The 25,382-nt window shown below is 33.5% G+C and overlaps 1 protein-coding gene across 4 annotated transcripts in view; it reads left to right on the plus strand.

The window, feature by feature from the left end:
• PPP3CB (protein phosphatase 3 catalytic subunit beta) overlaps window positions 1–24,893 on the plus strand; it is a 43,590-nt gene extending 18,697 nt beyond the window's left edge. Inside the window, exons 9-14 of one of the 4 annotated variants that reach the window (XM_006915515.3) lie at window positions 2,309–2,434; window positions 9,658–9,735; window positions 16,206–16,290; window positions 17,018–17,115; window positions 21,876–21,905; window positions 23,292–24,893. In XM_006915515.3, coding sequence (XP_006915577.1) covers window positions 2,309–2,434; window positions 9,658–9,735; window positions 16,206–16,290; window positions 17,018–17,115; window positions 21,876–21,905; window positions 23,292–23,470 — 596 coding nt within the window. In that variant the 3' untranslated portion in view covers window positions 23,471–24,893. The remainder of the gene's footprint in view (window positions 1–2,308; window positions 2,435–9,657; window positions 9,736–16,205; window positions 16,291–17,017; window positions 17,116–21,875; window positions 21,906–23,291) is intronic. The other 3 variants (XM_015592259.2, XM_015592260.2, XM_015592261.2) reach the window with 3 other exon arrangements.
• The last annotated feature ends 489 nt before the right edge of the window (window positions 24,894–25,382 follow it).

Consider the following 25,382-nt stretch of genomic DNA (forward strand, 5'->3'; position numbering starts at 1 on the left):
ATCAAGATTTGTAGTTGAGCCTTCTTTGATTAATTCGCTCTCACCTCCTTTCAGGCATATGTTCTTCCCTTTTCTTTCTTTTTACTGTTCTTTCTTCTTTTTTTTCTTTTATCTTTTTTCTTTACCTTCTGTTCCATTGGTTTCCATTCCCCCTCCTTCCCTTTAAATTTGATGGGGTGTGTATTATAGTAATTGGGTTTCATTTAACTTCGAACATAGCTTATTGACAGATAATACCAAAGGATCTTAATCTAGTTAAGTGTGTGCCAAGAACATTGAAGATAAGCTTGAGTATGTTTTTGTAGTTCACATTTTCAGCCTATTCTGTTTTGACTTGTCTGGAATTCAGTTGACTGTGCCATAGTCTCAAGGCTCAGACTGGAGTGGATGTGCCAGGATGAAAGAACAGACTTTTAAAAGTATATTTAGAGAGATAATGAGGTCATTGCTAAATATGGGTTGTGGTGTGAGTTCAAAAGAGGAGCAGAATAAGAGTTCTTTGGATGATTGGAAGTGATGGTTAAACAATTAAAACATTCGCCTGAGGTCAAGCAGTAGCATGCTATATAATAACTTTGACACAAAATATGCTGTAAGAACATAATACTATGTTAATTACCAAAAGAAGCATAATACTAATGTTAACTGGCTAATCTTCAGAAGCTAGTATCAGTACAGCCTTTAAGTATTACGCCAATGCTAAAATATTCTTTTAAATTTTGTTTTGGTTTATAAATTTTTAAACTTCTGTAAAGTTACCTGATGAGATACGGCTTCATTTTTGAGGGGAAATGTAACTGAGTTTTGACTGCATTCTCAAGAACAGACTCAAGTGCTACATTTAACTCTCTACCGTGCTCTCATTCATCTCAACTGTGACCTCCCCTTTCAGCATTAAACGGGCTAGCTAGAGTTCAGTGCTCAGTTGATTACTGCCTTACTAGTTGTCCTTTGTTTGACTCAGGAGGTTAAGGATCAATTTTCTTAGTACTCAGAATAGAAACTCACACTATTGAATCTGTCTTGTCAGAATCAAATGTCTTTTTGTAGTTCTGAGTCTGTACATAGTGTTAATGATTTGAGTGCTTCTGTGGTATGAGTATGTTTGTATTGTTTCATTCTATATGTAAGACAATTTTCTAGATTCTCTAGTTTTTTTAAAGCTGAAAGCTTGGTATCAGCCTATAATTTCTGAGGCTAAATTTAAGATACTTTTATTTCATGGGAATTTTGTAAAAGAACAGGCATATTACTTGTGACCCTATATTAGCCAGAATCTCAAATCTTGGAATTTAACAGCTACATTTCAGTACTTTTCATTAAAATGAAAAAGAGAAGTAACCAACCACATAGTTATTATATCTGCAGAGCATTTTACATTTTTACATGTTTTCATGCAAAATGCATTCTCTGATCTTAAAACAAACTTCTGAAGTAGGTGGGGTGAACATATTAGTCCTATTTTATAAATGAGAAACAGATTAGTTAAATAATTTACCAAGTATTGCACAGCTAGTACCTGTCATAGCTTAGATTAGAATCTAGCACTCTCTAACCTAGTATTCCATAAAATAATATAACCAGTGACTGAAACTTATGTCAGTTAATTTAAGATATTATTTATATCAACATACTGAAACATTAGAAAGATATCTGAAATTGAGATGGGTATGGGTTATTTGGTTATATTTTCTCTTTTGGTGTTTTAATGGATGTTTTTTTCCTAAATGAAGTAAAATATTTTTTAGTAGTTTCACTTGATTTTCCATATTAAATGAAATAAATACATTCATACATTTTTAAATAAAATATTCTACATTGGTTTTTTTCTTTTTTTGTTTTTTCTGTTTTTTGGGGGGGGCGTATTTGGTTTGGTTTTTCTTTATTACCATTTAGGTTACCTGCAACTAAAAAAGACTCTTAAATTCTTCCAACTTTTATGAACTTTTAAACCTAGAAAATTGTTCATTGCCATTCTGTGTTTCCTTTAAAAATTGAGTTTTCACAATTTTGGATTTAATAAAAGTGTGTATTTATCATTGGATCATAAAGTAAAACATTCTGGAAAGAATCTAGAAGTTTGATTAATAATAACATGAAGCTTTGACGATGCTCTACATAAAAGTTTGTTAGAAAACAAAAAGTGTGTTATTACTAAAATTAGTTCCTACCTCCCTCTACTAGCCCTCATTCCACTCACCCCTTGAATTCCCTACCCAGTTAAAAAGATATTTTTCTGCTTTTATGTGTTTTAGACATTTGGAGCTAAAGACAAATTGTTACATTGACATTCAAACTTATCTTGCAGCTGCTGTATTAAAGTATGAAAATAATGTGATGAATATTCGACAATTTAACTGTTCTCCACATCCTTACTGGTTGCCCAATTTTATGGATGTCTTCACATGGTCTTTACCATTTGTTGGAGAGAAAGGTATGATTTTTATTTTTAAAAAATTGTTTTATTACTGTTACATTTACTCCAGTTTACTATCACAGGCACCTACTTGCTAAAGGAAGCTGAAATCTAGTTTCACTGTGGGTACAGCTCTACTTGTGTCAGTGGGTGTGGATCTGAGAGCCTCAAAGATATTTTAGTTAGCTGTTTACAGCCCCCATGTGATTGTATCTGGGGGACTGGGAGACAACTTATAAATAGCCTGATGTTGTCTTCAGCTGTTGAGTTTTCTTTTTTTCTTTAGCTTAAATCTTTTATGAAGGTTAGAAGGATAGCTTTGCTTTGTATTGGACACTGTTGTGTGTTTTAACACCAATATTGGGGGATGTCACAGCAATTTATGGGATAATTTAATAGACCTCGGTTGGGGCAATGCTAGTCATTTTATAGTAGTTCTGTACTCAGAAAAATGGTAAAGAGAAATTCACATTCTAATCTGACATTTCCTCTCCTATATAAAAAATATGTATGTAATTTTAGTGGTAATGCTTTTCTAATAATTTAGAAAGATACTTATTAGTATATACTTAATAGTTTTTAAAGAGAACATAAATGCTATTTATGAAATTTTGTTTCTGTGTTTTGTTCTAGTTCTGTAGAATTCTTAGGATTTCCTTACTTTATCACATTCTTTTCCAATTTGGTGTTAATTTTTCTACAAGGCAATGCCTTAGTTTCCATATGTGGAAAATAAGAGTTTGAGAATACAGACATGATTGTAAAACATTTTGTTCTATATCCCTCCTTATTTTTTCTCACCTCTTCCATGTTACAAAATGTTTCTTTCTGTTTGAAATGTTACTTCTGCCAAGGCAATTTTTGGTTCTAAAATTCAGAGTTAATACTTAAACTGTGCATGTTAAATAGGTTTTTTTTTAGATTGGCTTCAGTTGTCATTTACTCAGTAGGTCAACACAAAGTTAATATGGAGATAGAGTTACCCACTTTAGCATTTGAGAAGGGGGCAAGTAAAGGGCTTAGGTGCAAGGGATGCATTACACTTATAACCTTCTATCTTTGGTATATGAAAATAGTTCAATCATAGCATCATCAGGCTAAAGAGAATTAAGAATTCATCTTGCTCATTCTTCTACCTCCAGGCTATACTGCAGCTCAACTATTTTAATGTAATATGAGTGGAGCGGGGGGTGGAGCGAACAGGGAGGATAACAGTAGGAGGAAGATGGATATTTCATAGATTCTAATTTGATTCTCTGATGCTTCCCCAATAAGGTAATATTTAATTGTATCTAATTTAAATGTTTATGCTATGAGTGTTTAAACAAAGAAAGAAATAGAGATAATAGTTTTTTTTCTCAACTAATGCACCTTTTTAAAAATTTATTTATTTTTATTAAGTTTATTGGGGTAAGATTGGTTAATACAATTATATAATTTTCAGGTGTACATTATCATTTGACATCTGTATATTGTGTGTTTACCACCCAAAGTCCAGTTTCCTTTAGCTACCGTATATTTGATCCCCTTTACCCACTTCACCCTCCCTCCTCTCCCTGCATTTGACCCCCCTTACCCTGTCTACCTCTCCCCTCCTCCCCCACCCTACTAATAACCACTAGTCTATAGTCCATATCCATGAGACTCTGTTTGTCCTGCTCATTTGTTGCTTTTAGGTTTATATCCCACATGTAAATGATATTCAACTTTTTCTGTCTGGCTTATTTTGCTTAGCATGATTATCTTGAGGTCCATCCATGTTGTCGCAAATGGCAGTATTTCATCTCTTCTTATGGCTGAGTAATATTCCATTATATATATGTACCGCAGCTTCTTTAGCTAATCATCTATCGTAGGACACTTCAGTTGCTTCCGTGTCCTGTCCACTGTGAATAATGCTTAATGCACTTTTCAAAAACCAGGACATCACAAAATTTTAGAGCTCATGGTGAGCTTAACAATCATGTAGTCTAATTCCTTTTGAAAGATGAGAAAATTTATCTACTTTCTGTGGATTTCTCTTAAGTGAAGATGGAGAACAGTAGTTTTGTATCAGCATTCTTGCATTTGAAATCTGCTACTAAGTGATCTTTTGCCATTCTAAATTATCTATTATAAGGTGAGAAAGTATTCAAACCTTTTGACCATTTTTATTGTTTTTCTATGGATCTTCTCTAAATTACATCTTTCTAAAACCGAAGCCCAGATTTGAACATTATATGCAAATAGAATCCTAAACAATGTTCAGTGCAGTAAGAAAATTTTCTCAGACTTGTTGCATACTTTTCCATTTTAGTACATGTTAACTTTAGATAGTCTGACTACTTCTTGATTCTAATGAAAATTTTCTTTTGGTGTGAAAAGCAGCAAATGATATCTCATTTGTTCTACTTCAAAAAAGCCAGTTTGACTCTGATCCAGTTCCTCAGAAGAAACTAACCAGAGCCAGAGCCTTCCTGAGAGGCTGGTTTAATTTTAAAGTTAGATGAAAACAATGTTTTTTAACCTTCTGGGGGATTTTTGTTTCCTTAAAGAAAAACTTATATTGGAAAATTTCCAATATATACAAAGGTAGAGTGAATAATAGGATGAATTCCTATGTACTAATTACTCAGCTTCAACAATTATTATCAAGTCATGGCCAATACTGTGTCATTTATATCCCCATCCACTGATCCCAACCCCCACACCCCACACTTTAAGTCAAGTCTCAGCTATTTTTTTTGTACCTATAAATGTTTTAAATGAATCTCTAAAAGTAAGGACTCTACTTTTAATTAAAGTAACTACACAAAAACGTTAATCTCTTAATACAAAACCCTGATGAAAGTTATGAATCTGATGAAAGTTATGAACTTTTGCCCCAGGAAAATTCATGTACAAATACATTTACATTTGTACATACATATAACATTTTCAGGGCACTCAAAGATCTGAATTCAGTTGGTTAACCTCCTCAGGTTTATTGGTCCCAATTTAAGAACCTCTCTTCTAGAGGTTCCAATATGGTGTGATCTTCTTAGAAAGTCATACCTATAAGATTTATTCATTTACTAGATTTTTTTTAAGTGTATTTTATTCACGGTACTTAGGATATAAAAATACAAATAAGATATGGGTCTTTGCAGATTAATAATGGACTTAAGCTACATAAATGATAAAATATAATGTAATAATCACTCTCAGATAAGCATAGTTTTATAGGAATTAAGAGAGATTATATCTGTCAGAGGGATTAAAGTAGCATTTGAACTAGGGCTTGAAGAATGGTAGAATTGTGCTGGTAGATAGTGCACAGGAATTCTCGGTAAGAGAACTTGTCAAGCCCCAGTCTGAAAGCAAGAAAGCAGAAGGTCACTGACAAATGTTAAGGGGTTCAATTGATTAGCGAGTAAGATGTAGGAAGGATAGGAGTAGAAAAAGAATGAAAATTTAAGTCATGTTTAGATTGTGAGTATCTTGATCACCACACAGAGAATTTGGAACTTTGATAAATGGTGGGAAGCAACTGAAAGAGAATATGACGATGATAGTCATTAGGAAAACTACTGTGGTGAAAGGACTGGAAGGAAGGCTGTGGGTTGGGAGACCTTTTGTGAAGCTGTATCAAGAGTCAAATGGAAACATAATGAAGCTGTGGTAGGGTTAGGAGAGCAGGCGAGAACCACAAGAACTATAGAAGTAGAATAAGTGAGACTTAACAAGGATTGCATGTTTAAGGTGAGGGAATGGTTGGATGTTTTGAGTCTGGTAATGATAGTGCCATTAACACCCTCAGATGAAAACCACTGTCATTCTATCGAGCCCTCACTCTGGTTTTAGCTGCTCTTCATCGTCATTGGAATCGCTAGGCCTTTGACTATGTCATTTTCTTATTAGTCAGACCTCTCCTTGTCTCTCTTCTTAACATACCCTCAAACTCCTTTCTCTCTCGTTTTTCTGCGTTATTAGTCCTATAACTCACCTCCAGCAAAGTCCAGCTATCCATTTTCTCCATTCTTACAGCCAAGGTATGGAGTATTGCTAGAGATATTTATACATCAAAATATTTGATTTCTAGCATTAGCTGGGCTCTCAATAGTACCCAGCATCCTTTATGTCACTGGTCTGCTTCGTCTCCCATTTCCTTTAGGATAGTCTAAATTTTCATCCTTTTTTTTTCCAAACACTTTCTTTTTCCAGCCACTTGCCTCACTCTCAGAGAAAACGCATACCATTCGTGGGAGCTTTCTCTACTTACTGTTTTTCTGTTTTATAAGCTGAACTCATCTTGAATTCTTGTCTTGTCCCTGGATTCATTTATCCTTCTGCTTTTTTAGGAACCTTGCTTCATCAGTTAGGTCCTCTATATCTTCAAACTTTCTCTACTAAACTCTTGTATACATTATTTCAATTTGTCTGATATTTAAATTTAAAAAATTTCCTCCACCTGGTATCTTTCTTTGGCTAGCTACTCTTATGATGTTACTCTCTTGCCTTTTCTTCACAGCTAAGCCTCTGGATGAAAAGTACTATATACTTAAAAGCTACTATTTAGTATCAATGAAAGGTTTCTGGTAGCCTTCAAGATAAACCTTAACCTGTCACACATGGTTTTTGGACCATCCTCACTTTCTCTTTCATATTGTCTAACACAGCACAGCCAATTTCCTTGGTATGTTGTGCTCTTGAAGTATCATGCCTTCATTCTTTTTGTTTTTTTCGTAACAGCTTTATTGAGATATAATTCACATACTGTACAATTAACCTATTTAAATTGGACAGTTTGGTGGTTTTTGGTATAGTCAGAGTTGTGCAGTACAATCAATTTTGAAACATTTTCATAATCCTCCCAAAAGAAACCTTATGTCTCTTAATAGTCACTCCTCATGCCCGCCCCTCCTTGCAACCACTAATAGGCAACCACTAATCCCTTTTCTTCATAGATTTGCCTATTCTGGACATTTTACATAAATGGAATCATAAAATGTGGTCTCTTATGACTGGCTTCTTTCTATAATGTGTTCAGGGTTCATGCATGTAGTAGCATGAATCAGTACTTTATTCCTTTTGGGGACCAAGTAATATTCTGTTGTATGGACATACTACCTTTTGTTTATCCATTCATCTGTTGGTGGATATTTAGTTTCTACTTTTTGACTGTTACGAATAATGCTGCGACAAACATTTGTGTACAAATTTTTGTGTAGACATACTTTTTCATTTTTCTTAGGTATAGAACTATGAGTAGAATTACTGGATCATATGATAACTATGTTTAACCTTTTCAGGATCCGCCAAACTGTTGTCCAAGGCAGCTGTGCAGTGTACATCAGTCCCAATTTTTTCATATCTTTGCCAATTCTTGTTATTATAGCTATCATATTGGAATGAAGTTGTCATTGTAGTTTTGATTTGCATTTCCCTAATGAATGATGATGTTGAGTGTATTTTCATGTACTTACTGGCCATTTGCATATCTTCTTTAAAGAAATGTTTATTTAAATTCTTTATTCAGTTTTAAATGGGTTATCTTTTTATTATTGCGTTGTAAGAGTTCTTTATATATTCTAGATACAAGTCCTTTATTAGATATTTGATTTGCAAATATTTTCTCCTGTTTTATAGATTGTCTTTTTACTTTCTGGATGGTATCCTTCGAAACCATTGCCTAATCCAAGATTTACCTCTCTGTCTTCTAAGAGTTTATAGTTTTAGCTCTTAACATTTAGGTCTTTGATCCATTTTCAGTTAATTTTTGTATATGTTGTGAAGTGGGGGTGGTCCAACTTCTTTCCTTTGCATATGGATATCCAGTTTTCCACTACCATTTCTCAAAAAGACTATTCTTTCCCCCACTGAATTGTTTTGGCACTCCTGTTGAAAATCAGTTGACCTTAAATGTGAGGTTTTATTTCTGGACTCTCAATTCTGTTTCATTGATCTATATGACTACTTCATTCTCTTTCTAACTTTTATTTATAGAATGCCTCATCTGTCATTTCTACCTGGCAAACTCCTACTTCGTGATTCCTCTGCCTTCCTTTTCCCAGATCTTTTACATACCTGTGCATACTTACAGCATAGTGCTCATCACTTGTGTGTGTGTGTGTGTGTGCTTGTGTGTCCTTCAGTAGTTAGTAAGCTTTTGGAGAGTTGTGACTGGACCTTTTATTTCCAAATCCCAGAGCTTTAGCACAGTGTCTGACATGTGCTTCACTATGAATATGTTTATAGGAGGAATAATAGGGATGATGATGAATTTTCTTTTGGATGTGTTCATTTCTAGGTGTCATCAGAACATCCAGGCATTTTTATTTATTAATTGAAATTTTCTTTTTTATTTTACTCATTTGTCAGATATTTGTTGGATGCCTGTCATGTGCCAGGCATTATACTAGGCTCTGGGGAATACAATGGCAAACAAAACAACATTCTGCACTCATGAAGCTTTCATTTTAGTAGAGGAAACAGACAGTATACAAATAGTTGAAAATGGTTGCTGATCAAAACCAGCAAGGAAATACAGACTTTGAAAAGAGAGGTCAAGACTGGTGATAATAGAATTTGGAATCATCTTCAAAAAGGTGATACTTTATATAGGAATGGATGGGATCACCAAGAAATTTGAGCATGTAAAAAAAATCAGTACTGCATAGAGAATCTTCAGAATATCTAAATTTTGGGGAAAATGGTTTAAAAAGTAGGAAAACCATGAGTAGAATCCTGGAAACCAAGGGAAAAGAGAAGGGAAAGATATAGAGAATGGTAAAGGTGGATTAAGTCTAAGAAAGAACCATGGGTTTAGGTTGTTAGATAGTCATTAGCAATCTTAATTAAGTTTCAGAGAGTTACTGGGGCCAGTCTTTAAAATATTCAGTTCTGGAGCTTTTTTGCAATAGTGGAATTGTGCCATGATTTTTTTTCTTACTCATTAATGCTATATTCAGATATGAAGAATTTAAATATATATATGTAGGTGTTTTTCATCTCTTTTCTTATCTCTGTAGGGCTTCATTTTTTTTCTGAGAGACCAGAAAACTTATTCCATAAAGAATCTCTCTCAGACTTGTTAAATGTTGAATTTATTTTATTGTGAAACCTTTGTATCTTTTAATTCCATCATTTCTGCTATCAGAATGTGTTAGTCTTCTTGGGTTAAAAATCACCCGACCACTTATATGAATAGTTGCTATATATACAGATAGTTGAATATGGGCAGCTAACATATAACTTTTTTTTGTTTTTTGTTTTTGGAATAGTGACAGAAATGTTGGTTAATGTTCTGAGTATTTGCTCCGATGATGAACTGATGACTGAAGGTGAAGACCAGTTTGATGGTATGATTATTCATTTTACTATTTTTTATTGTGAAATGTATTATAACTTCCCAGCTTCAGTACACACTCTTGCAAAACATAGTCATTGTTTTCAAATGACTGTTATTCGATAAGTGACAAGGCACTTTTTCAGATATTTATTTTAAGATTTTAAAATAATTTTAGTGATTTTATTTTGTTTTTCTGTTGGTATGGGGAAGATGATGAATTTGGGGAAGGGGAAATTTGGAAGAAAGATCAGAAGGAAAGGAAAATTGATGGTTTAAAAGGATGTGGTTCTTCATGAATATAGACACTGCTTAGAGAAGGAAGGATAAAAATGGTTATTTCATTGGTACAGAATTCTTAGTGCATCAGAAGCATACTTAAACCCCCAGTGTTATTGTTACTTCTTCCTTTCAAAAACCAAAGTAGGCTGTCCCAACTTATGAATGGTTGTGTTCTAAGAAACCACTTGTTAGTTTAGTTTGAGATTCAGAAAGCATTTTTTTCTGTAGAAACAAGGTTATATGTAGTTGTTAGTTTTTATGTAAGCTAACCAGCCTATGTACCTAATGTGCATGTATAGTATAAATTAATACCATAGAAACAAAATCCTTTTTATTGTTGTTTTGAACTTTTTATTTAAAACTTTTAAATTTAAATATTTGTTTAAATTTAGTTGAGTAAACAAGGATGTAAACAACTTGTGAACTGAAAACTATTTCCTTCCATATGCCTCTCACACCTTTGTTGTAGCAGTTTTCATAGTTAGTCAGTATACATATGTTTCCATGTATTAAACATGGTTTACATATTGGTAAAATTTAATAGCTACGTATTTCTAAGTGTATTAATATATAATAATTTTCATAGTTTGTTTCATATTATTTGGCATTTGGGTGGCTTTAAATTTTCCTTATTATGAATAGCATGCAATAAGCATATTTGTACAAGTTTTTATTTTCCTTTTTGGAATAAATTTCTTGAAGAGAACTATAGAGTTAAAGAATATAAATTTTAGCTTCATTATTTTAGCTATGAACTACCAGATTACTTTGCAAAAGAACTGGACCAAGATGAAGTGCTTCCAGCAATTAATCTATAGACCTATTTCTCCACAGGCCCACCTCATTGAGTTTTGGTGATTTTTACTTATTTTGCTTGGTGGCTATCCAGTAGTAAATTACAGTTGGTTTAATTTACATTTCCTTGATTTCAGCGATGCTAAGGAAAAAATTACTTTACTTTTCCAACTGTGTAAGCTATCCATTTTAACTGACCACTTATCAAGTAAAATCTAAGTAAAAACTATTTAGATATTTTTCTACTTACAAACAGGTTTTATTCTTAAACCCTGTTGTAAGCCTATTTGTTCAAATTACAAAGTGATTGTGTACAAGTGTCTTCTTATTGCCATCTGTTGGTGGCAGGCAGAGATGTGCTTTTACTCTGGCTTGTAGTTTTGTTAACTGAAATAAATTATATCAGTTCTTTTTTTGGTTTGAGTAATAAGCTTTAATGAATAATATTTATTTTCCCTTATTTTAATTCTCCTTTTCATGTTTGTGTAGAAGTTTTTAGTTCTAATATATCTGTCTTTTCCATAAAATTTTAAAATAGTGTTAATTAAATATTTCTTTTCCCTGTTCTGCTACCACCTCTCTAAGACTAGGTCTGGGTTCAGATTCTAGTTCCTTAAAATAACTATGTAGTCTCAGGCAAGTTACTTAACCTTACTGAGCCTCAGTTTTCTTATCTTCAAAATGAAGATAATAGTACCTACTTTATAATATAGATATTGATATAACGACTGAAATAATGTTTGATACATAGCCCACTAATGTTTTCAGATACATTTTCTGTTAATTTTTCAGATTCTGAGAAATATCGGAGTTCTTATTAGTGTTACATTAAATCTATATCTAAATCTTGGAATTTTTTAAAATATAATATTTAGTTTTCTAAACTAAGATCAAGATCTCTTGCTCTATATAATTAGTTCATTTACTATAATTATTCTGTTTAATATATATATAATTAGTCCATTTAAGTTAGTTTTTCTTTAAAAATTCTGTTATTACCGAGTTAAATTAATACTTTAGTATTTTATATTATTATTATAACTGGTATCTCAACATATTTTCTGTATATAAAGTAATTATATATTTGTGGGTTTATCTTATGTTCAATAACTTAGATCAGAAAAATTATTTCCTACAGTAATTTTTATTTTGTTTTCCTTAACTTGAAAATATATCATTTGCATGAGGCTGATATTATTATTTATTTTTTATATTTTTACTTATAATTTCTTTTTATTCTTTAGAAATTTATATCAATATTGCTGACAATGTGATAAATAGGAGTGGTGATAGGTAGTGCTTTAGTCCTCTTCCTCTAATAAGAAGGAAAAAATTTCCTTAGTAAGTCTAATATAGTACTTGGTTTAGATATCTATGATTTATATGAATATAGACATAGAATCATTTTTTGGGATTCAACCAGGAATAAATATAAAATGTCATTATATTCCTTATAATGAGATTTAATGTGTCTTATCAATATTTTTCCTATCAATGATAAATTATACTTATTTATTCACTTGTTATATCATTATGTTCCAGAGATGAATCACATTTAATCATTAAAGATTAATGATTAATCTTAATGAGGCAATGCAATTTAGTGGACAGGGTCAATGATTCAGGTATCTTGGAGCTACCATTATAACTAGCCATGTAATCTTGGAAAAGATAGCTAATTTCTCAGGATGTTCTCATCCATAGATTGAGGAAATAGGATGAAATTTCTTTCCCACTCTTAAATAATTTAAATCGGGAGCACCATTTATGACAGTGTTTCTATGGGAAAAAACACTGAGTTCTTCATTTCTTCACCTTTATACTATCAAGTATTAGGAGCTGGGACTCCAAGAAAATTTTAAGAATATGGGTCTGGGAGTTTGCATGGAGGAATGAGAGTGGTTTAAGAGAGAAAGAACATAGAGGAATGGAGGTAAAAGGGCGGAAATTAGGATAGATACTAGGATAGGGCAGGGAAAAGAGCTACTGGAACTAGGTTTATTTCCCTTCCTTATTCATATTCCCTTATTTCTTCCCTTTAACTCTGTTCATCTTTTCTCCTTTCCTTTCACCGTGATAGCATGCCTTATGTCCTCTCCTCCTTTTCCTTCTCACCAGTGAAACCATCCTATGGACTGGGCCTGGGGAGAAATCTGACTTAGAAAGAAAATTTGGTGGGGCAAGTATTGCTGTGGAGGCAGAATAAGGGTTTAGCTTGTCTGTGGGGAAAGGGAGAGAGCAAGGTTGGTGATTAGGAAGGAAAGAGTAGTTTTTCTATATTTAAGTTTGAAATCGAGTAAAGGAATAAGTTTCTCTTCTTAAGTGATGGTCTTTGGTTTTGTATGTGTGAGGTTATTTTTAAAGGAGAATAGATAAACATGTTACATGTATAAATGCACAAGAATTTCTTTTAGAGGTATTTATTTAATTAAAGAAAAAATATTTGAACACTTGATTTCTGTGATATTTAGAATGCACACTATTTCAGATAATTTTTTTATCTTGAGTTTGATAAAGGAAATACGTAATCTACGTGCTGTAGTTTTACTAAACTAAAACTTTGCATTTCCTATAATGGAATCACGTATCTCAGCATTAAAATAGAAGACATGGAAAGCCCAAATGAAACATCTCTGCTGATTTGAAACAATCTGTTGCTGTTTCTGCAAAAAAAAATTCCTCAAACTCTCAGGTTCTATTAGGAACAGAAGGTACATGCTGTTGCTCCTGAGTATGTGCAAAAGTTCTGCAATTCAGATTCAGGAAATTCTGTGCCCTTGTTATTATGGACTGTGGGAGGCTTAGCCTTTCCTTTATTGGGAGTGGATGAGATTTTCCATTGAGGTAGTTTATAAAGTTACCAACATTTCTCTGTATAAACTACAGATTTTTGCAGATGTTGGTATCCTGAAGAACCACATGAGTTTGTACCTCATTTGTGTCATTACCTTTCACTTAACATACTTCCATGGGTGACATACTTCCTTAGGGATATCAGTATAATGTGCGATTGTTGTTAGCACAGTCTTTTATCAGTCTTATGTGTTTTTCACGTGTATTTTTCTGTCCCTAATTTGTCTGCTTTCATTAAATATTATAGTCATTCTTTCTATAATTTCTTCTGAACACATATCTTTTAAGAAATCTTTCCTTTAGAGCTTTACACAGTGGCATCCTTCTTTTATTCGCCAGATCCTACAGTACTACATTTTTCAAATTTCAAATATAAGGGCCTTCATTTTTCTCTCTTTCTTTCTACATTCATTCTTCAGTACCACTGCCAAGTTAAATCTCTATCTTTTTATTTGTCTCAACCACCTTTTCTCCATCATTCACTTCCTTTTTTCTGGACTCTCCATCTGAAGAACGGCTCATATATGGCAATAAAAAAGGTACAGACCAGACAGAGTAACATTGTTTTGAAATATGACTTCATAAGTTATCCTCATATCCATGTAAGTTAGCACATTCGTTGAGTACTGTTTATGCAGAGTCCTCTTGGGCCTTGTGCAAATTTAGTTTAAGTTTTATCTAAGTTAGAATTTGATGTTTTTGGAAGTCATATTCCAAGATATCTGTCTTTCTGTGCATGGAAATATTTTCCCTCTTTTTCATTCCTCTTGTTTTTAAATTTCATTCTTTTACTTATTTGTAATGTTTTGTACTTTTCCCTGCATGATTAGGGGTGTTTGATTGTCTGTCTTATTCCCCAAAGTAATTTTACTGTGGACATTTACTTTAATATTATGCATGACATGTTTGTAGACTGATTTAAAATCCTGATTTGTACTGTTTTTATATTCCAATGAATTTTTAAATTTGAAATCAGTATTGTTTACATATCATTCAGTTTTACAGATATATAAATTAAGACTGAAAATATGAATATACCTCATTACAGCCATCTTCCCCCATCCCTGTACTCCTCTCCTATTTAAAAAAATTCTATTTCAAAACAGAATGTCCAAAATGACCTATTATTTGAAGAGGATCAGACTTTATGTCCTTACACAAGACACTTAGTGAACTTTGTCTATAAAATGAGGAGATTGAACTTTGCACTATCTCTTAATGTCTCTTCAAATTCTAATATTCTATGATTCTGAGACTTCTAGTAATTTTTTTAACATCTTAAAAATACTTGTGTAGTGCTGGAGTACCTGCATAGTTTTTGACTTGTAAAAGCTGTAGCTTCAGTGCTCATAATATTACCCTTAAGAGCACCATAAACATGGTTGTGGAGCCTATTTTCTCTAAAATATGTTTTTTGTTTTCATCTTTGAAATTGGATTTCTTTTTCTGTTTCCTTGCAGGAAGGTCCAGTCATCTTCTTAGTTGTTAATTATATGTATTTGTGGGATGCTTGAATTTTAAATGAAATGTTCTAGCCCAGAAGACGGTGGTTGTTCAGATCTCTGTATACCTAAAGCCCCTATTGATCTAGTGTCTTTAGCTTTTCCTTAACCTTCGCAACCATGATGCTTCCATATGTGTGTTTTCATCACATTGAAGCACAGTTCTACAGCAGCACACTCTTGGGTTCAGAATGATTCTAGTTGCTATATATGAGATGACAAGACTGATGAGGTTGTTATTGTTCTTTCTGGTAGCCAAGGGAAGGAAGATAGAACCTTTCAGTGTTTCGTCAGCCAAAGATCCAGTTATTTTGGTATATTCTCTTCTGTATCAGTCATAGGTAGCACAGCTAACCCTTTAGAAATGAAGCATTAGTGATCTAAATTTTAGCCATGTTTTTTAAGGAGTCTTTTCTTATTGCTCACTATCCTTGTGTCATAATCACCTAGGGATGTAAGAGCTTGTATATATTTGCATGACCACAGGGGATACCTAGTCCATGAGGTTGTGCATAGTTCTGGGTTACCTGCACAGTAGTCGCTTCATACCACTGTTTTTAGACAGCAAGGGAGCTTATTTTGTCATAGTATGATGATATATTTCCCGCCTGCATGTCAAAGGCTTTTATAATAGTTAAACAGAAGACTATATAGGCTGTTACCAATTCTTATCTATTAGTTTGCATGTCATCATCTCATGAGAATTTAAAACTCTAGGATAGTTGTTGTTATTACTTCATCCTCTGGTTTGTGATTCAGCTGGGCTTTAGTTTCTTTCCCATTGCCGTTTTACGGATTAGTAGTGTGAGAGTCATAGTTTGTAGATTACTTTTCTTTTGTATCTGTATCAGATCTCAGTATTAGACCAGTGCTGAGTTAAACATTGAAGGAGTGAGAAGCTTTTTGGCATGACTTCATCTTAGTCTCTTCCATGTGCGCTGGTGGCAGGGGGCTTGGCGGTGGTTCAGATGAGTATGAAACAGGCTAAAAGAATAATGCAGGCATGAATGCCCTAAACTTGAGTCTTTCTTTCTATTTATTCCATTGAAAGTAGGTTCAGCTGCAGCCCGGAAAGAAATCATAAGAAACAAAATTCGAGCAATTGGCAAGATGGCAAGGGTCTTCTCTGTTCTCAGGTAATGATACATTTTTCTGAATATTTGTTTTATAGAAATTACTTTTATTGTATTTTGTTACAAGCAGTAGCCTGTTTGACATCTAAAAGCACTGTAGTAGCATTCTTCCTATAAAGAAGTTAGTTATACATTTACATATTGAAGAGGGGAACACAAGTCCCTTCGAAACTAAGGTTTTTGACCCTTGTGATTATTATCGCTCACCTTTGGTGTCTCTTGTCCTTCTGTGATGAAATTACTAAATCTACACATTGAAAATTAGAACAGGATAAGAAGAGGGCACTTTTTAGAGGGCATCTGTTTAGGAACTCTCTTTCGCTGGAGCCACAAATTGTCTTCCTGAGATTAATTCAGGAAGACCAGGCTTACAGGTGTACATGAATGGATCAGTCTTTAAAAATTCATTTGCAAAAGTGATTACATCAGACATTTGAACTTTAAAGCATATAAAATACCGTATTTTCTTAAATGTATAATGCCCATTGATGATGAATCCCACCATATATTAAACTTTTCAGGAAAAACAATATATGTCTCAATTATAAGGTAACCCTCATGTCTGAAACATTTAGAATATGGAAAAATCTATATCTTGGAATTAAGGAAAATATGGTAATAGCAATGCATATCATAAATGATATACATGGCCTACATCTGGACCCATCTCCTCTTTTAAGCTAAGTACTTCTTGGAAGTCTCTTATGTTTGTTATATCTCTCTGCTACAGGGAGGAGAGTGAAAGTGTGCTGACACTCAAGGGCCTGACTCCCACAGGGATGTTGCCTAGTGGAGTGTTGGCTGGAGGACGGCAGACCCTGCAAAGTGGTAATGATGTTATGCAACTTGCTGTGCCTCAGATGGACTGGGGCACACCTCACTCTTTTGCTAACAGTACACATAATGCATGCAGGGAATTCCTTCTGCTTTTTAGTTCCTGTCTCAGCAGCTGACACAGGCAGAAAGAATACTATATGATAGGTAGTGTCTGATTAATAATCTGACCAGGGCAGAAAATTGATAGAACGGGTATTCGTTTCAATTGAAAATAATGGTCAGTCTGTCAGCTTTTTGTGAAATGATATGGGAGCAGCTCATATCATAATGTCTGAAATATTTATTCGTTTGTCTAATGCACCTTTTTCTTTTAAAAGCCCCAGTTTCAGAATGTGAATCAAAGATATACCATATCATATTACTAAAATGGAAATGTAATTCCAAGTTCCTTATTTTTTTAATTTATGTAATTGTATTAGACAATGCTTCTATTATCAAATAGTTAATTTTAGAATTAACAATCTGCTTGGGCCCCAGAACATTACTTATGCACTTACTTGCCAAAAGATTTGTGCAAGGTTTTGTATCCTGGTAAATGATGCCAAAATTTGTTTTCTGTGGTGTTTGTCAAATGTTCTATGTATAATTGATTGTCTGTAACATGCTGTTTCCTTCCTCTGCAGATGTAGCTGCTTTCCTAAATCTGTCTGTCTTTCTGTAGGTTAGCTGTATGTCTGTAAAAGTATGTTAAATTACTCTTTCAGACACTTGTGTGTTTTTTGATGTAGAAGCAACTTTGTAGCACCTTTTTTTGAGGTTTGCTGCATTTGTTGCTGCACTTTGTGCATTCTGAACATGAATGTAACATTAGATGTAAGTCATTGTTATAAGAGGTTGAATTTAAATCCTGTAAGTCAAAATTGAAAGGGTGTTATTAAGTGTGCCTTTATTTTGCATGAAAATAAAAAGAATTATACATAAAGCATTCCTGTAATCTGGCTCATTGAATATTTTTTATTAAAAAAACCTAACTTTTTTTGGCGTAAATATTTGCGTAAATACTGGGTTAACTTTTTGAAAGCCCATTAAATAGAAGAGTGTTGTGAATGTTATAGACTATATACACAGTAACTCAAAGTCTAGATTTCTTTTCCTTGCAGTTTTTGGAAAGCAAAAAAATGTAATATCAAAAGCTTAATTTATATGTTTTATTGTAGGCACTTTTGACAGCCCTCCAAGGGTTATTGCTCTATTAAAACAGGCAGCGGCAGATCAGATGTTCTCCTTAGTCGTGATTACCAGTTTCTTTTTGGTGTTACAATTAGTGAAATTTTAAAGCAAAAAGAAAGTTTTAACTTAAATTTTTGAATAAATTTAAATTAGATTGGCTTTTCACAATTTTATTTTGTTCAGTCTCATAATAAATGCTTAAATAAATAGAATTTTCCCTGTAGACAAATAATTTCTACTTATAGTCTATACATGTTCTATTTTATATGTTACTGTGTTGTCTGCTACCACCACTGGCATATATGAGAAATACAACTGTGTTTGAAATTATAGTTTCAGTTTTTTAATCTGAATGAAGTTTGGTTTTTGAATTTTTAAAAATCTGCTTTTATTCTCTTTATATTCCTTGCCCTCTATTTTTCTTATTGTAAACATTAGAAAAAAAGAATTAGAAAATAATATGATTAAAACAAATTAAGATCTTAAACATTCAATAAAATTAGCAAGTGTTAATAGAAAAGGATGAATTTTAATAGCTTGAAAAATGTTATACCTTTCTTCCTTTTTGTTCAGAATAGGAAAAGAAAACTGAAAGGGTCTCATGCTTAAATAAATCTACACTACAATCATCTCTCAGTTATCCTCGGATGTATTATTACTTTTGCGATATATCCACAGCAAACCTTTCTTTAGATTTCACAATTAGCACCTGCTAATAACATGCTTTGTTTGCAGCTCAGCACTTCTATTCTTAATTTGCATGCAGCCTGAAGCTCAGTTTTCCAACTTTGAAATCACCCCAACTCCAGAGAGAGTTCAAAAGACAACTTGACTGAAGGGACTGTCTGTTTCCAGCATAGAGCAAGTTACTGGACAGTGCTGAGCTTAAGGGGTCCAATTTGGAAAAGAGATAAGCTCCCTAGCCCTAGTGATGGCTCTTGATAGTGTGGTTTGACCATTTGGTTGAAGCGATTTCCCTAGCATAAGATAAACTAATTTTGAAACAAATAATGAAACTCATACAGAAACTTCAACTTTGTGGGGTTTTCTTAAGTTTATCTAACTTTAAATTTTAGTAAGCATGTTTCTTGATGTGAATAAAGAATTAAGTAGTACAAAAAGAAAGTCTTTTCTAAGACCTCAGTCCTATTGTCAGAAAATAAAAAATTGTCTTCTTAATAACTTTAAAGTTAATTTATGAACTGGTTTTCAAGTATTTTAAAGAACTGCACAACTCTATTGGAGTAGGATTTGATATTCCTATTTTATATGCATTTTATTCATGGAAATTTGATTGGGAGCTATATTGCTACCTCCACTAAGACCTATATGGGAAAAGATGTAAACATCTCTTATTTTAGTGTCAAATTTTTCTTTATCATTTATCCTGTGTAGTATTGTGGAATACAGTTTTAACCAGCACTATACTCAAATTTATTAAGGCCATGTCAAGATGCCCTATAAAACTGAAAACAAATAGAGGAAAAATAGTACAGATAGAATTTTGCAATTATCTTTCCAGATTAATGTTTAAGTTCCAAATCACCTTTCAAGTCTAAGCATTTGAGCTTAACATGGTATGCAGTTTTGAGTCTGATAACTATTTTATATTCTGCAAAGAATCTAAGAGCATTTGGAGGCCTCAAGAAAGAACAGAGAATATAATTTGATCTAGAAAATGCTTTTACATATCAAATTAAAAGTCCATAGAATAATTTCAAAAGTATATTGTCACTTTTCATAATGTGAAGATTTTATTACTAGACTTTTAAATTATTGGTACACTCATATAGATACTAATTCTTATAGTGGTAACATGATTTTTTTTAATTGCCATATATAATACAAGTTATACAATATTTCATATAAAGTCACTTCTGTTACCACACACACTTTAAAAATATTCTGATTGGCATTTTATTTTTTCCCCAGTTTCTGAATTATAAAGAAAACTGTCTACATTTTGAAGAATAGTAGTTCTAGGACTGATAAGTAGAGATGGGTCATTTATCCCAATTTTCTATTTGGGCAAATTCCAAGAGTATTTTTCAAATGTACAGGGCTAGATTTTTTTAAATGGTGATTTGTACAATGGGTATACAATAAGTATAATATTTTCATTTGTAATATAATTCGAAAGTTAAGGAAAATTAATTATCTTATTTAGTGTTCATCCTACATCTTTTGGGCCTCCAATTCATTTTACCATCTGGTTGAGATCAACAACCTTTTCTAATTTAGGCTACTTTAATTCCTTAAATTCATCAATGTCTTAGATTCACATTAATAACTGTTTTGGATAAAATTTATCATTTCTAAATCATATGTACTGCTAAAAGTTTGTTTCAAGAATAATTATTCTAATTGGCCTTATTGTAGAGAAGCAAAATAGAAGAGATGGGGCATTATTGTTCTAAATATTCTGAGTATTCACTTTGGGTAAACTGGGGAATTGGCCATATTGTCAGGCACTATTGTCCTCTTCAGTCTTTTGTCCTGGTTCTCAATGTAAGTGGTTATAATTTGAACCCAGAAATGAACCAAAGGAATATTTGAATATAAAATGTATGACTAAATATGTTGAAATTCTCTAAGTGGGGCAGAGACAAGCTTTACCAAGAATGCATTTCTTATTTATATGACCTATACATATATGTCCATATCATGAAACAGTTAGGATATATTGCCTTTAAGACCTCACTTCTGTCTCTTAACTCCTCTCTAGTTGGTAGCTGGGTTTGAAAAGATGCTCAGTAGCCTGTCTTTACTAGAGAATTCAGGGTTTAGTATCTGAGGCAGATTTGAGTTTATGATAAACTGAACATAAATGGATTTTTTAAAGGCTATAAGATGTTAATATCTTTAGATAAGTGGAACACCAATGTTAGAATAGAAAGGAAGTTCCTAGTAGACAAGAAGGGTCCTTTTAGGTTACCTACAAAGAACAGAGCTGCAGACCTTTTCTACTTAGAGTAATTTACCAAGTTTACTGCCCTTAAATTTCATTGCAGCTATACCAACTTTTACAGCTTATACTTTGCCCTATGAATCAGAAGCAACAGGAAAAGCATTGCTGACCTCTTCTAGTTTATATCTTAGGGAACCAACTCGTGATGAGTATTACTTCAGTTAAACATGAAAGTAAAGAATGTCTTGTTTGTTCTTCTGCTACAATTCTACCATCATAATTTCACCCTAGAGAATTTCCTTGTGATTGTGATGGATCTGATATAATAAACATGTTGGAAAATTCTAAAGCCATCAAAATACTGAATTCAAGATGGGTAATTAATACTGGAGTGCATTTGCATGGGTGCTGAGGTGTCTGTGTTTACAGTAGGTCTGTGTGTTCTGTGCTCTGAGTGATGTTGTCATAGTGCTGTGTTTAAACTGTGCTGTGTCAGGATTTGGGGAATTTGTATGGGGCTCTCTAATATGGGTACTATTTATGTTAAATTATAAATGATGATGTAGTATGGGGTACTGTGATATTTTAAGTGATCATTGCCTTTTCTGCTGTACAATATGACCCTTCTCATCTCTCTCATTCATTTTGCATGCCTCTGCTCACTTCTGTACAGCCACAGTTGAGGCTATTGAGGCTGAAAAAGGTACGATCAGAGTCCTTGCGCTGGGCAGAGATCTGTGGTGTGTGGGTGGGCATCAGAGAATGTCCTATGGGTGTGTCTTACTCCTAGCTTGCACAGCCCAAGATGAATCAGACTCACTGACTCATCATGTTTAAGTCACATTCCTCTTTCCTTTTTTTTTATCATAAGGACTAGTTTCCATAGTAACAATGTTTTATTTCCCTTTTATAGTATAATATGCAACTAGCATTTAATGGTCTTGAATTCTTTAGAGTGCAGCATGTTATGCTATAATATCATAGCATTTAAATTTGCATATAAAGATCTATTCCATATTTTGCACAATTCTGTGCTACTCGGATTATTTCTTTCCTAAGTGAAACCTCCTCTGGATAGAGATTTGTTTGTTTTTACTCATTTTTAGTAATTTGCCTGAGAGTGCAGAAGCTGTCACTGTGATTTTTTTTTTCTTTTTTGCTGCAGTTTGGGCTAGTATTTGCTGATAATATTATATTCATGTATATCATGTATTGGCTTCACATTACACATTGCTAATTGCTTTGCTGCCCAACCAATTACTTGGTTCACTTGCACAGACTCTGAGTCCCAAGGATTACACATATTAAAGCAACCAGATTATAACCAGTAGTATGGAGGTCTTTTCTATGCACCTTTTGATAATGTAAGATGCATCATTCCAGATGAAGTAAATGAGAAACTATGACAACTAGATAATTTTGTTTTGTTTTGTTTTGCGGGGCGGGGGTGGGGGTTCCAATGAACATGCGTTGAATGGCCAGTGAATTAAAGACAACATCTCCTAAGATGGAAACTATAAATATTTTTTTGCTATCAGCCAAACACAGATCTAACTCCTGGAGGTATTTTCCACCTTTTTCATTTCATATTGGTGGTGATGGGGTGATGATACCTTGACCTCCAAAATAATTCTGATCTGCTAAATTTTAACTTAACCTCTTTCTCCTCCCAATATCTTGGTACAGATTTGTATGTTAAGGATTAACCTTGTTTAGCCTCCTCACTTGCCCCTACTCTTGATGCTGCCTTATTGTGATAGTCACTGATGATCTTAGGGTCTGAGGTAGGAGATAATTGGTGCAGTAGAAATCAGACTAAGACCCTGAGAACATTGCCTGGAGGTTATTTTTGTATTTCTTTAAAAGGGTATGCTAACACTTGTCATCTATGAAGCTATCTTATTTATATTTTAAATTTAAACATTTCACATTTTAAAGGGATATCTAGAATGGGATAGGATTCAGTTAAAGTAAGATTTAACAGTTGCTACATAGAGCTAATTTCTTTCTTTTTAAAAATCATTAATTGTTTTTGAAATCTCAGAAATGTTTTTCAATTACTGACTTATCAAATTTGCATTTTGTTAAGCAATACGAGGATTCTCTCCACCACATAGAATCTGCAGTTTTGAAGAGGCAAAGGGTTTGGATAGGATCAATGAGAGAATGCCACCCCGGAAAGATGCTGTACAGCAAGATGGTTTCAATTCTCTGAACACCGCACATGCCACTGAGAACCACGGGACTGGCAACCATAGTGCCCAGTGACCCACGGCTTCCCAGGGACTCTCACATCTCGAGCCCCAAATGGACACATCACCCGAGGAGCTGGAGGGGTCGGCCAAGCTGACTGTAAATGTCACAGTCTCTTTGGAGAAACCATTGTGCTTTTGAGACCCCAGCCCTCTTCTGGATGGAGGCTTGAGGGCCCTGGGACATGTTTGTGCTATCTAATAAGACTGGGTCATCGCTGCCAAGGTGGAGAGCAGTGAGCAGGGGGCTTGGGGCAATTTCCAGTGGAGGGCAACTACACCTCCATTTATGCTTGTGGTTCACACATTTAAGTTTACAAATGAGATTTCTTTTTTCCCTCAGTAGACTTAGATTTTGTTTTCAACCATGACTTCAAATGCAAGCCTAAGAGCTAACATGGACTTTTTTCCCCCCATGAATTGTCTTTAAAGGATGAATTAGCATGGTCTTAAAATACATTTCTGAGGTTACTAAGCTGTATATTGAATTATGAGCAAAATGCTGAGAAACCCAGTTGGCGTTTATACAAAATGATGACCTCAGGTCTACAGTTCTTAAATGTGGCTAATTCTGTAATATAGTCTTGGTATTTTTCAATTATGAATATATAACATATTTCTAGGCAGATTCTCTTACTTGAATACAAATCTAAAATCTTTTTGCCCAGGTCTTTTGAGATTTACACCCCAGAGATTTAAGAGGAAAACCTCTAAAATTTCAAAATTAAGAATTACAGAATTACTCATTTAAGATACTTTAAAAGAAGTTTGTACATTGTCAAAAGTAAATTTTAATTCAAATCATGTCTGTAAAACTTGACGTATTTTGTGTATGCATGTTTTCATTTTGCAAATATTTAATATATAGACCTATGATGTACAGGTACGACATGTGTAGGTTACCTAGATGTTATGAGAAATTTTAGTTTATTGTGAGTACTCAAGTTGCTTAAATAGCCACCAGGGTGATTTGCTGCTGGCTTTCTATCATTTTTATGTTTTGATGCAAAGGAAATTTTAATATGTTCTGGAAATGTTTTTGATTAAGCAATGCAGCATAGAAGCAACAATGGTGTTCAATCATTCAGTTGTTAGTGGAAGCATAAAAGTCAAGACTGCATGTTGAACATTTTTTTGATAGCTACAGAACTGCTTGGTTAAACTAAATGGAACCATGTGCTAATTTTTCACAATTATTGACCTGTATTGATTGCCACTGTAGTTTGGTATTTCCCTTTGCTTTGGTGGCCTGCTTCCCTCATGCCCTGGAATACAACTTAGAGCTCCAGGCAGCGGAACCATCTATTGTTTTGTTTGCCAGAAAGTGCACCCTGTATGGTCTCCTGTCTAAGTTGGAAATATTATGCATGTGCAGGACTATTCGAGTATTTTATAAACAGTAGCACACAATAAATTCCATGCATGGGCCGCTGCTCCTATCTCTGTGTTGGGTTTTATTTGGAAGATGTAGTCCGATTTGACCTTCTCATGCCAATCAGAAAATCCTGGTAATAGAATTGGGCTATATCCTTCAGAGATTATCTCATGGATAGTTCATGGTAATTTGATGAATTAAATTCTTCATAAATTTTGCTTTTTTTTTTTAAACTTTGGTTACTCTTTTACATGAACATTAGTAACTGAGCACTAGAGGACTGGATGCCTATTATAGGCCTAAATCTAATTAAAATCACTGTTTATTTAATTTTTAATTGAAGGAAAAATGTTATTGTCTAGAATTTTGTTACAGTAGTATTGGAAATTTAGTGGATGTTTTAACAATAAGAAAAAAGATATTAGTGATATTGCATTTTCCTGATACTCTTTCTTTGTCATGATCAAAATAAACACAGATTTTGACAATTGAGGGAAATTAGGATATTGCTCAACATTTTATAATAATATCATATAGCAATTTTAATTACAGC

This window comes from Pteropus alecto, unplaced genomic scaffold (genome assembly GCF_000325575.1).
Source record: "Pteropus alecto unplaced genomic scaffold, ASM32557v1 scaffold155, whole genome shotgun sequence".
Classification (NCBI taxonomy): Eukaryota; Metazoa; Chordata; class Mammalia; order Chiroptera; family Pteropodidae; genus Pteropus; species Pteropus alecto.